We start from the raw sequence: 13403 nt of genomic DNA on the forward strand, positions 1-13403 counted from the left end.
CGAGGATGCTCCAGAGGCCAGAATTAGAGGAGTGCAGATATCTTGAAGGGTTGGAGGAGATTACAGAGATAGGGTGGGGTGGGGGTGGGGGGGCTGGTTACAGGGAGTGTGGGCGAGGCCACAGGAGGATTTCAAAACAAGGATGAAAATTTTAAAATTGAGACATTGCTTACTGAGGAACCAACGTAGGTCAGCGAGCAGCAAATACAGAGGTAATGGGTGGATGGGCCTTAGTGACAGTTAGGACAGCAGAGCTTTGGATAACTTCAAGACAGAGGTGGTATTAAGATCTGTGAGTGTTAGACAGCACTGTTGTCAACTCCTTCTATAATTTTACTTTGCTGATGATAGGCTATGGGATGATAATCAACAAGGGTTGTCCTGATTTTTGTTGACAGGACACACCTGGGCAATTTTCCACATTATCAGGTAGATGGCAATGCTACTCAGTGATTTAAGAAGGCTCACCATCACTATCTCTGAGCAATTTAGGCATGGGCAACAGATGGTAAGACTTACAAGATGCATTTGCATTCATACAAATATTTACCAAATCTCATGGAACACATTTCTAAATAGTACAAGAGATCTAAAGGCAAACAACAATCTATCTGAAATGTAACATGTCAATCAACATGCCTGAAAGAATAGACTGCATAGATTAACTAGCACAAACACAAAGGATCAAAACTTTCCGACTATTTTATGGTGAGAGTCAATATTTCTTAACTTCAACACACAGGACTCCAGTTAACCTTGTACTCCCTAGATTAAAATAATTCATAAGATTCCCTATAGCTTTGTCAGGCACAATGAAGTTCAGATCTTGAAAATTCCATATTTGAGGTGACAGAAGTGCGACGAGACAGGACTTTCTTCTGCCACTTTGACATGCCACTGAAGCTCTGCCAAATCTGGAAGATGGGGATCACTTAAATAATTGGGATGTGTAAGTGCACCTGTAGCAGTGCATTTACCATATTTTTTGTTATTTTCTTCGGTGCCTTATTGTGTGCTCATCAAAGGATAGGCAATAAATGCTGGCCTAGCCAGTGACGCCCACTCCCCATGAATGAATTAAAAAAAAGAATTCTCTAGCATTAGGAAATTGATCAGTTCAGGGACCAGGTTGAGCATTAGTCAGTCCTAGATCGGGAATAGCAAGCTTGGATTCCCTCTACTCTACCTCAATTGTATTTTAAGCCCAACCCCACTAGAGCACCAGTTGAATTCATTCCCATTTCCCATACCAAACATCCTCTGGTTTAAATAAGATTCCCTGAATAGGCTCAGTTTTTGTGTCATCATCCGATGTACTGAGGCTGTTGATAGCCAGTTTTGTGTCATATAAATAACAATCAAAAATACTGCAGCTTCTAGAAATTCAACCCAAAAACAGAAAATGCTGTAAACTCTCAGATGAAGAGTTGACATCTGTGGAGAGGAGAGACAAGCAAAGATTTAAGGTTAACTCTTCATTAGATCTCAAACCTAGTGATGAAAAACTTGATATCTTAACTTATCTGTTTTCTCCACAGACAAGGATTGACCTGCTAAGTATCTCCAACATTTTCGGGTCTTGTTTCATTTTTACACAGATCATAGGCACGGAGATTATAAATGGCTGGGAGTATAATGAGAAAGTATTACACAAAGAAAATCCCATAACTCTCATTGTGTCACACAGAGAACAATGGGAGAGCACTTGATTGAGAAAAAGGCCTAATGTTATGTAGATTGTAAAATTATTGAATGTAATATTATTATGCAATAGGAACAAGTAGAAAAACATTACATTTTATGCCATTTCTCTTAGCCTCAGCTTTGCTCACTAGTAGGGAAATCATAATCATGGGTTGGAATTCAATGTGGCACTTGGGAAAAAGATAGGAGACAGGGGTCAGAATTTTCCCATCCCGCCCGTGGCAGGTTTCGTGACAGATGGGAGTGGAGAAACCAGTGGCAGGCAAAAAATTGGAAATCTGCTGGTGTAAAAACAGCTTGCAATTATCCCGATGGTGGATTTATGGTGGGTCAGTTAGTCCACCGACTAGTGGTGTAAATGCAATTGCATTCATTAACATGTCATGAATGCTCATTAAAACAGCTGCTCGCTGGAATCTTGTCAGGCCTTTCAATCTTTCCAATCATGTCAGCCTCAAACCTATTTGAAAAGGGGTGGCGTGCACAAGTCGGATCTCAGTTTGCTGTAACTTCAAGGTGAGTGGTACATGCATAGCCTACCTGCCATAACGCTGCGCCGGTCTTGTAGCGATGAATGCCATTCTGATGGGCTGTAGGGCTGGTCTGCTCCTGCTCTTTGCTACATTGTCTCGGGGAACACCACTGCGCTGTGGTACTCATGCAGGCCTCCACTTTCAGAAACACTTCAACTGTGAGGCGAGGGTGGGGTTGACGAACATGAGAGGGGCAATGGGGAGGGAGGGCTGTGGAATGGCAGTCAGGGGGGAATGGCGAACATGAGGGGGGCCTTTCTGGGGTCACCCTCTAACCTTTTGTTGCCACAGGAATGAACAGGAATCTGCTTAGAAAGAAAGGAGGAAGACCTCTTTGCGATAAAAGCCATTTAAAGCCAATGGCATCATTAGCGTTATTAAAGGGCTACTCAGAACTCAGTGGCTTCACATCACAGTTGCTGTATTTCAAGAGTAACACATAGGAATGTAGAATTTGGGAATGCAGGCAACAGTGCAGGAGGCACAGCTGTATCATTTATGGCATTCCATTAATGAAGGTCTGTCGCGTGTTCACCAGATGTGACACTCCTAATGGGCCAATGGGCATCCACTCATTGACCATGAGCAACTGATTGGTCATTAATATGTCACATCAGGGATTGGAGCACAGAGCTAGGTTGGGTCACTCATCTCAATTAAACTTTAGCATCCCACGCAGGACTCAAGATGTTACATCTGCGATGCCATCCTGGTCACCTGGATGTGTGTGCTAGTGTCTCAGGGACAAGGCAGCATCAGCCAGCATGAAAGTAGGGCAGGGAAAACTATGGACCCTCACAGTTTCCAAATGTGTCATCCTCTGAGCTTCACTTTCTTGCTGCTTGAATCATTAATGTCTTCAATGTTTCCTTTCAGAGAGAAGGCAAAAGCAGATACGGATCCAGGGTTCAATCCTGCCTTTGTCTGGGCCCTAATGCAATGGAGGAGGCAAAGGAGGGAGAGGCGACTCTGCGTGCAGCTCCAGCAGGAGGGACATGGTCAAGCGGAGCCACAACATGAACAGGAGGATCAGGAGGAGAGACCCAGACAATGGGGTTGACTTGCCAGACCTAGGGTTTATCGTCCAAGAGTCTTCTATTTACAAATGAGTGAGAGGCAATGCCGTGCATGTCTGTGCTTGTCCGTAGCTCTGGTACATCACATATGCCACATTCTTCGTGAAGACCTGATGCCACGTGGAGTTAGAGGGTATCCCCTGCCAGTGGCTTTGAAGTGACCACAGCGCTCAATTTCTTTGCCCCTGGTTCTTTCCAAGGATCAGCAGGGGACCTGTGTGGCATCTCTAAGTCCACAACACATTGATGCATAAAGGAGGGTCACAGATGCCCTTTACAGGAAGGCCCATCATTATGTCAGGTTTGCTCTGGATGAAGACAGCCAGGCTGCGAGATTAACTGGCTTCACCGCATCTCAGGCTTCCCAAGAGTGCAGGGTGCAATAAGCTGCACCCATGTGGCTATACGGGCTCCAAGGCAGCAGCTGCTAATGTTTATAAACCACAAGCGCTATCACTCCATCAACATACAACTGGTGTGTGATTGCCTGAAGCACATGCTGCATGTTTGTGCACGGTACCCTGGGAGTTGCTATGACTCCTACATCCTGAGTCACTCCCAGGTACCTGAGATTTTTGAGGAGCCATTATGTCTACAGGAATGGCTGCTTGGGGATAAGACGTACCCACTGAAACGCGGGCTAACTATACCAGTGCGTCGCCCTCAGAATCCAAGGATCTGGAGGCCCAGGAACCTCAGAAGGCTGCTGAGGGTCAGTATGAGCGCGATCACGCCATGGAGGAAGGAAGATATGGGGACGTGCCTGTGATACGTTAATCGCTGTGTTCCAGGAATACTAAAGTGAGGGAATATGGCCACATTTCTTCTAGCCCTCAATGCCATTTTCTTTCATCTGAGGGGATGTCTAACCACTTGCAGCAAGAATGAATCCAGCATTCACATTTGTGCATTCTGGCCTCATGAATCGCCAGGCCATGATCTTTGCTTTGGTCCGTGGGGCCCTATCAGTGAGTTCTCTCTGGGAACTGAGAGTCCACTTAGGAACAAAATTGATGCAAGAGAAGAGTTTGAAGCCTTTGTTGCCATCTAATGATGGAAACACTGCTGCGACTGAGATGTGGACATGCCCAGGGATCTCCTCCTCCCGTGCATGTCTTTTCTTCTGCCACTACCACTGAGGAGACACAAATGCCGTTAGATTATCAATGTTGATGAGCTGCCATTGCTCAATGGGAAGAAGGGTTAGAAACACTAACATCACACATTTCCAATCAAGATTTAAACACATCTCACTGACATCACACAAGGGGTTGAGGCTAGTTCAAATGAGGTCGACATCACAGGAATGTGAATCTCACAGTGGGACACTATCACTGAGTGGGAGGAAGGCTAAACCTTGAAATAAGAGGACTCCAAAGTACAAAATCACAATGCCTTCAGTTGCCAACAATATTCACATAACCATCAAATGTATTCACAGAAGTGCAATTTCTTTACATGTCTAGCACGCCTGTCACCCAAAAGTGACATCAATTTTTCTTAACTTTCCTAAATCTAGCACTACATCTGGGTACAGACCCGACATCTGCAGAAGAGGTGGAGGCAGCCTGCTGACTACTACATCCTGATGTCTGTGATGACCTTAGCCTGGGGCCTGGAGATCACTGGCCTGATAAAGGTCACCTGCTGAGAGGCAGAAGCGCCCTCGGCAGCCTGAGAAGCTGATATGGATTGAGTTACAGACAGAGGGGGCTGTGAGCGGCTGCACAGCCTTGGTGTGTCCTGAGAGGAAGCCCCCAGGGTGTCCGGCTGCCGCTCGTCCTCCCTGTGGGTGCCCGAGCATCCCACCCTGACTCCTATAGGAGGTGGTGCACCTGGAGGCATCAAGGTGCCTCATCCCCATGTCACCTACATCTTGATGGTGCCATGGAGTGCAGGGCCAAGCACAAATCCAGCAAGACCTGCTGCACCAAGGTCTCCCTGGTGATCGCCAACCTTCCCAAGGTGACCTTGAGGCGCTCTCATGTCGGAGCCACAACATCAGACATGCGCGACTGGACTCCTCCATTGTTCGCTCTAGTCTGCTGAGTGACTGTCGAATCTCTGCCTGATGTTCTGCTGCCTGTTGTTGCATCTCCAGCATTGATTTGGCGGCCGCTTCCAGAGGCATCATCTGACTTGGACTGAGTGGATGGCTGGCCACCAGCAGCCCTCCGAGTGCCGGAGACCTGGGCTGTCACTACCTCCCACTGCTGCAGGGACGTGTCAGTGAGGTGTTCCCCAGAAAGTGAGCCTGAGCCTAATCTACAACTGTGCCCCACCCCCGCGCCTCCCCCCCCCACCCCCGCCCCCGACGTGTGTGCTCTGAACTGGTGGAGGGTGTGTGCGAGCACTGTGATGTCCTTTCGGGGCTTCATCTTTGGATGTAGTCTGGGGGTTCACACTGGTGGTGCTGGTCTGTCTAGGGGGCCTCGATCTCCAGGCCTGCTGCAATATTCCAATGAAGCTCAATGCAAACTGGAGGAACAGCACCTCATCTTCTGACTAGGCACTTTATAGCCTTCCGGACTTTACATTGAGTTCAACAACTTCAGACCATGAACTCTCTCCTCCATCTTCGCCCCCTTTTTTAATCCCCTTCTACATTCATTTTTATTTTTTTATCCACTTAATTTTGTTTTTATTTTTATTCATTTATCCATGGTTTTATCCCCTTTTTAATCCCATGTCTCGGTGAGGGAATGAGTGTTGATAAGTGTCCCCTGCTAATGGTTGTGTGAGATCCCTGAAGAGAGTAACCGTTTGAGTGCATGATGCCATGATGAGAGTTTGATATTGGAGCGAGCTGAAGGATGACTTATCCTGGCGGAGCAGATAAGATCATTCATCCTCTTCGTGCACTGGGTGGCACTTCGGACGTGGATGCCAGTCACGGTGACCTGCTCCGCAATGGTCTCCCAGGCCGGGGAGGTGAGGCTGCTGTGCTTCCTGCAGCCATTTCTGGGATAGAGCATTTACCTGTGTGCCTGCACCCCTCTGATCAAGGCCTGGAGGGCCTGGTGGGTGAAGAGGGGTGCTGCCTTCTTCTTGAGGCTCTCAGCCTTTTTCTTCTGGATGCAAGACATCTCTGGTGGGCTGGAGAGAGATTGTGTGTTGGACTGGCCTTTAAATATGGTGCCTGGGCCTTTGAACCTGCCAGATGATGACAGGCGGATGAATCAGCTCCCAACCTGCTAGGTAATTCAGATTTATATGCATCTTTGCATAATTAATGACCCTCCAAGCACGGAATTGGGCACGAGATCCCTCATTCTGGCCAGCAGGATGGGCGCCGCCGAAACAACTCGCCACCGCACTTAATCTCTTTAATGAAAAATTTGACCCAGCAATTGGGGAAGGGGCTTGCCAGAAAATTGGCCAATGAACGATCGCTTAGGGCTCTTCCCACTGCTGTTGGTATTCTCCCACTCTGTGGACCATAGAAGGCTGCCCCAGTAGCAAGGGCCAAACCGCGAGACATTCTCTCCTGTCACACTAACCACATCTCTTCTCTCTCCAGGGTCTGCATGACTAGCCTCTGCGACCCCAGCCCTACTTACCTTGGTCCCAGGGAAAATTCCAAGACGCTGTTCTGGACCGGGTGCAGTTCCAGCAGTGACCATCATTCCCAGTGGCACGGCTGGGACTGGAGAGCAGCCAACTCTCCAACTAACCAACAGCACTTGGAAGCAGGTTTTCGTCCTTCAAGTAGACAGGAGCTCTGATGCCAGTTCATTGCCTGATTGCCACAGAATTGAGTCGAGGCTTTAGAAAACAGCTGAGGTGGGGTTGCCCCTGCCTTTCCGGCCCGCCTTCAGGGCCGACACCATCCCAACAAAATTCAGCCCATAGAGTCATTATTGCACAGAAGAAGGCCATTTGATCCATCAAACTGGCTCTCTAGAGCAATCTAATCAGTCCCATTCCCCTGCTCTGACCCTATTGCTGTAATCACTGACACTCTTTCCATATTTTTTTCCAATGGATGGAAAAATCACAGGAATCATGTATGTGGTTTCCTGTCCATACAAGAAGCATGCATTTGAAAATGTAACTAGTATAGCTGGGTTTCATACATTGTAATTGGTTTGAATTGGGCTCTTAGATGTATGTCATTATGTCACATTCCATTTTTATTTTATTGAGATCAAATAATGATCATAAATGTCATTATTTACAGATTCTCCAAGTACAATCATGTGAAACTATGAAGTATGTTTCGGTCACCCTAATAATATTTTATAAACATAAATTGTTTCTCTTTATTGACTTTTGTACTGTTGGTCAGGGGCTATGTAAAGGCCATATTGTTCAACTTTTACATGTTAAATACACAGGCTAAAGGAGTACATGATCATCCAAGACCAGAGAGTAAATCAGAAACAGAAGCAAGAAGAAGTGCTGTTAAGAGACGAATGTCCTCCCCACATTTTGTACATAAAAAGAGGCATATGGAATCGGAGGTAGGGGACACATCAGAAGACATTTGATTCATAATTTGGTATCAATGTTGCAACAGGATAGTATATTCCACTAATTACTCAGTTGGATGGTAATGCTGTGCAGCAGCACTTGTTAGACGGTCTTTCCATCTCCCAAACCACCCTCACCCCTAAACTAAGTAATTACTTCAAAAAATTAGAATCTGTATGGTAGGGAAATGCCAACATGGAATGGCTAGGCCGAATGGTTGTTTCTGTAATATAGCATCTCTGTATTTTGAATGATACAAGATTTAATTGGGATTTTTAAATTGAAACCCTATTTATAATGAGGCAGCAGAGTTTCCTTTTGGGTCTCCAATCTCTGAGGTTTCAACTGAACTTCTGCAGAGCTTCTACAGTGACATGTTTTTGATTAGGTAAAACTATTTTTTTTAAATTGATGTGACTTTGACTATGATTGATAAGCCTAGTTTCATTTGTAAGTTTATTTTAACAATAAGGAATTGAAAAGCTAATTTTTAGAGTTCTTTGTTGCGTGAATATATATTTGTTTGATCTTTTTCATTTACGCATAAATGTGATATAGTTTTCATTCATGTGGATACAGCGTAGAAATATTCTATGTAACTATTTCTGCATGCATTTTTACTACATGTTTGTGTTTTGTGGATATAAGGGTAGTGGAAGGGTTCTGGGGGATGGTTGTATGGGTTATGTAGTAGGGGACGTCGGTGGGGGCTGATTATGTGGGCTTTACACCAGGTATAATTGGGGTTGTGCAGAGGGTCTGGAGGAACCCAGAATGTTCTTGATGCTCAGAGTAGCTAAGATTCTTAAACCAGCTCTTCCCATTACAATAAAATATAGAGTTGAGCAACACAATAATTAATTATCAGTTTGTTACTCATCTATTGAAATTGTTCATCGCTGAGCATTATTCAACTGACTTAAAATGCAGGTCAAAGCAATGGACTATTTATTAGCCCTGTCACTGGGCTGGCACTTAGTCGCCAGTGGAGGTTGTCCTTCTGGGCACCTTTGTCTCATAAATGGCAACACAGTGCAACTTAAAATAAAATTTTCAGCAAAATCTATGCTGAATAGATTTTCCACCAAAGTATTTGACTCCCCTATTATTGAACTGATTCCAATTCCAAGTATGAACTAAGTCCTGTCTGGTCATTTTTGTTCCCTCCAGTAGGAAATTGATGTGCTTTTCTGTGGAAGCTTTCACTAATAAGGCTTCATCAAGCAATTTTTCTGTGAAAAAATATTATTGATTTCACTACTCTTTTTATGAGGATAAAAGTTTGGAAGTAACTTAGAACAAAAAATATATGGTGATTTTAACATATCCTGTTGTTTGCTGTCATTAGTTTTAATTCCTGTCTCTACCACTATAGTTAAACAGCAGAAAATATCTCCCAAATTGTGCAACACACGCTGCTAGTAGTGAAATGTCATAAGACTGACTCTGGAGTGAGGGAAACTAAAACAAATCTTTGTTCCACCAGGAAACTGGCAACATTTTATATTTAATCAAATTCACTTTTAGAACATTTTTTCGGAGAGAAGTTTCTGAATTTTGTACAGAAAAACAAATATTATGTTGGTAAATGACAGCATTACAAGCAATCTCTTAACAAAAGGATAAAGCACAACATTTTCTATATGTCTCGCACTGTTTATTATAGTTAATATTTTTGTTGTTTGCTTTTCTTCAGGCAAGTAGATACCATGACAGTGGTGGTCCCTTCAGCAGCCTCCACCACATGCCTTGTATGGAAGCTCCAGACAGATTTGGCATAATAGCAGAATCAAACTTCCCTATTCCATCACATCATTACTCACCCTTTCAAAATGCAGAACCTTTCAAGCCTGCTTATGATCCCAGCGGCAGTTTTGTGGAAACAGCCTCCCCACTTCAGAAGGTCCCCAACCCAAGGATCTATGTACCTCGAGGCTCCTGTGGCTATGATTTTACTATGCCTGGCTACATGGGCTCCAACTCTTATTCAGCTCTTTATAAAGATTCTAGTAATATACCATCTGAAACTGACTCAGGAAAGATGTGTATGCAACTTAATGGATCCCAGCATAGTATGGGCAATCTGAATGTCCATGACCGGAACTTTGATGGGCCAAGCAAACATCACGGATGGAAGCAGATATTAAAAGGAGGATATGGAGACAGGAATGAGTGTGGCCATATCACACCCAATTCGAGTCATTACTACAATGGAGAATACCCCTGCAGATTAGGTGGCACTGGGTCCACTCCTCCAGCTCTGCAGACTATCATAACCACAACTACTAAAGTTTCCTATCAAACTTATAAACCTGTGACTAAGTTTGGTGACAATATTTGTGATGCCAAAAATCTTCCAAACTGTAATCACTTGGCAGACACCATATCTCCTACCATTTACCCTGAGGCAAAGTTCCAGGAAGATAATGGCATGATCAAATCAGCCACAGCCTATCAACAGGAAGTGCCCTCTAAAACAGAACGGGTTGAGGGATTGGAGAGCTACAGATATGGAAGTTATTCCACAAACTCCTACACTGACCGATTAGCTCATCCCTTCAGATATGATACTGGAGAATACTGAAAATGAACTGACCAAAATTTTCACCTTGGCTCTCTTCTCCTTCATCCTTCTGAGCTTAGATGTCACCCAAAGACCATGCTTATGATGCTCCTTTGGAATTTCAATCCACTCAAGATTTGGTTTGCAAGTGACAGAGTGTTATTGAATGTTCCAGAATGCTAAACAGAAAACTTTGTTTGTATCAAAAAGGTATTATAATGTTAGCATCATTTTTAATTAGAATGTGCTTTATCTCTGATGCTTAAAAACCTGTAATTTAATTTGGGACCTTCAGGATAAACTCCAAGATCTTTCTTAAAAAAGCGCGTGAAAATAGGAAAAGCCTGAACTGAACTGAACTTTTCCAGAATCTGTGTTCCAATTCTTCAAGAGCTTCCTTTAGCTCATAGCCAACCTGAAACATGTTTATTTCAGATATAAAACTGCAATTCAAACCACCGAGACTTACCTAGATTAAAGAATGAGCATTATTTTGTCTCCTGTATATTTCTATGCTCAAAGTTCATAATCAATAACCTTGTCATTACAAAAGTTTTTCATATGTCCATAGTTGAATGCTTGGTATAAGATATGATTAAATAAACATATTAGACTTGATGTTAAACACGTACAACCTAAAAGATGGTCTGGATATGAGTTGGGATGCTGCTGCAACATTTGTCTTTTTATTTAGTTCCTCAAGAGGTGACTGCTAGAGATCTACAGTGGGGCTTTGCTCATTCCAACTGGGCTCTGTGCAACTGAAGTGCTGTCCAGGTGCTCCAAACATATTATGAATTATCAAAAAAGCCAATTATCAAAAAAGTTGCAGGCCAAAATGAGCGAAGCACTGGGGTATGTTCGGAGCTTTGGATGCATCAAGACCTTTATGTCAAATTTGTTTTTGACTCATGAAGAAGAATTTTACATCCCCCTGGTGGGTTTGTAGGCTGGGGGGTGGCCATAAACTTCTGTGGACAGCCTTGCAACTGGGCTCTCGCCCACTGTGACCTCTCCGGAAATTTACAGTGGGATAGGTGAGGCCCAGGCCCTGACCCTCCCACCACCACCTTTGCTCCATTTGAGGCCCTTAAGTAGCAAATTAATGACAATTTAAGGGGCTGTTTCCCACCCAGCCTCAATTTTCAGGCTGGCAGGAGGAATTCAAGGGCAAGGGGGAAAGCCGGAAAAATGATCCTGCTCAGAGACCTCAGGTAAGAAGAGGGGGAGGGAGGGCGCTCCATCAACAGCCTCCTTTTAACATTGGGTGACCCCCAAAATGGTCTGGCCACTGTGGGTGATTCTTCCTGCCCCCCCACCAGCCTCTCCACCAACACCCCTAGCCCACTCTGCCCACCCTGAGGTCTCACCTCCGCTCCCCACCCTTACCTGGTTCTGGGCAGAATCTGGAGACTGCTTGCAGACCCAGTCCAATCCACTGCAGCTTCTTGCACTGCTGGAACTAGAGAGCTACTGACCAATCAGATTAGGTGGTAGCTATCTGAGGTGGGATTTTCTCCTGTGTGAGGGGCAAAGGACCCGCCTCCAGCCAATTAACGCTCCTTGGAATGTCAAATGGTTGCGGGGCAGTGAGTACTTGGCCACGGGGTTGGAGATTGAGTCCTAGGAAGCAAAATATGTTTTTTTTTGTATTAGAATCAAGAGATGCAGTGAGGTGTGAATTCGCCAGATACTGAGGGATGCTGAAACAAAAATAAAAATAGCTGGAAAAACTCAGCAGATCTGACAGCATCTGCGGAGAGGAACACAGTTAACGTTTCGAGTCCGTATGACTCTTCAACAGAACTGAGGGAAAATAGAAATGAGGTGAAATGTAAGCTCGTTGAGGGGGGTGGGACAGGTAGAGCTGGTTGGAGGGCCAGTGATAGGTGGAGGCAAAGAAGAGATTGCCAAAGATGTCATAGACAAAAGGACAAAGAGGTGTTGACGGTGGTGATATTATCTAAGGAATGTGCTAGTTAAGGATAGAAAGCAGGACAAAGAAGTGGCAGATAGCCCTAGTAGGGGTGGGGTGGGGGGAAGGGATCGAAATAGGCTAAAAGGTGGAGATGAAACAATGGATGGAAATACATTTAAAAATAATTGAAATAGGTGGGAAAAGAAAAATATATTGAAAAATATAAATTATTGGAAAAAGGGGGATCGAAAAGGGGGTGGGGATGGAGGAGAGAGTTCATGATCTAAAATTGTTGAACTCAATGTTAAGTCCAGCAGGCTGTAAAGTGCCTAGTCGGAAGATGAGGTGCTGTTCCTCCAGTTTGCGTTGAGCTTCACTGGGACATTGCAGCAGGCCAAGGACGGACATGTGGGCATGAGAGCAGGGTGGAGTGTTGAAATGGCAAGCGACAGGGAGGTCTGGTTCATGCTTGCGGACAGACCGAAGGTGTTCCGCAAAGCGGTCACCCAGTCTGCGTTTGGCCTCTCCAATGTAGAGGAAACCGCATTGGGAACAGCGAATGCAGTAGACTAAATTGAGGGAAGTGCAAGTGAAATGCTGCTTCACTTGAAAGGAGTGTTTGGGCCCTTGGACGGTGAGGAGGATACTGATCCTACTTGATGTCAGCAACCACCCTCACTTAGGGATGCATTATTTTCACACCTATATTTGGGTCCTGAGTAGAATTGCCAAGTTAGTGAACATTGTACATGAGAAATGGGGTTAAGATCATAAAACAGAGAACGGAATCTTTTACTCCATTACCCAGGGCTGAATTCAAATACAGACATCAGAGGTAAAAGAATTTTTAACACACACAAGATGTTTCAAGGAGCTTCACAGCCAAGGAAGTACTTTTGAATTGTAGATCACATGGTTTTGAAGGCAAACACAGCAGCCAATTTGTGTACAGCAAGATCCCACAAACAATGGTGAGATAATGACCCAATAATCTGTTTTGGTGGTGTTGAGGTAAGAAGGTTGGTCAGGGTGCACAGCCATGCAGCAATTGGGAATGTGCCGTGCTGGGGACAAACAGACTGTGCAGAAGCAGTGAGTTCCTTTGGCCATGCAGCAATCGTAAAAAGACCATACAG

At 44.7% G+C, this 13403-nt stretch overlaps 1 protein-coding gene across 1 annotated transcript in view; it reads left to right on the forward strand.

Annotated features, from left to right (window-relative positions):
- Window positions 1-10370, forward strand: part of gcm2 (glial cells missing transcription factor 2) — a 54820-nt gene extending 44450 nt beyond the window's left edge. Inside the window, exons 4-5 of the mRNA XM_078535287.1 lie at window positions 7651-7776; window positions 9483-10370. Of these exons, the coding sequence (XP_078391413.1) occupies window positions 7651-7776; window positions 9483-10370 (1014 nt within the window). The remainder of the gene's footprint in view (window positions 1-7650; window positions 7777-9482) is intronic.
- Window positions 10371-13403: the final 3033 nt, after the last annotated feature.

The sequence above is a fragment of the Cetorhinus maximus genome, chromosome 3, assembly GCF_964194155.1.
Source record: "Cetorhinus maximus chromosome 3, sCetMax3.hap1.1, whole genome shotgun sequence".
Taxonomy (NCBI): Eukaryota; Metazoa; Chordata; class Chondrichthyes; order Lamniformes; family Cetorhinidae; genus Cetorhinus; species Cetorhinus maximus.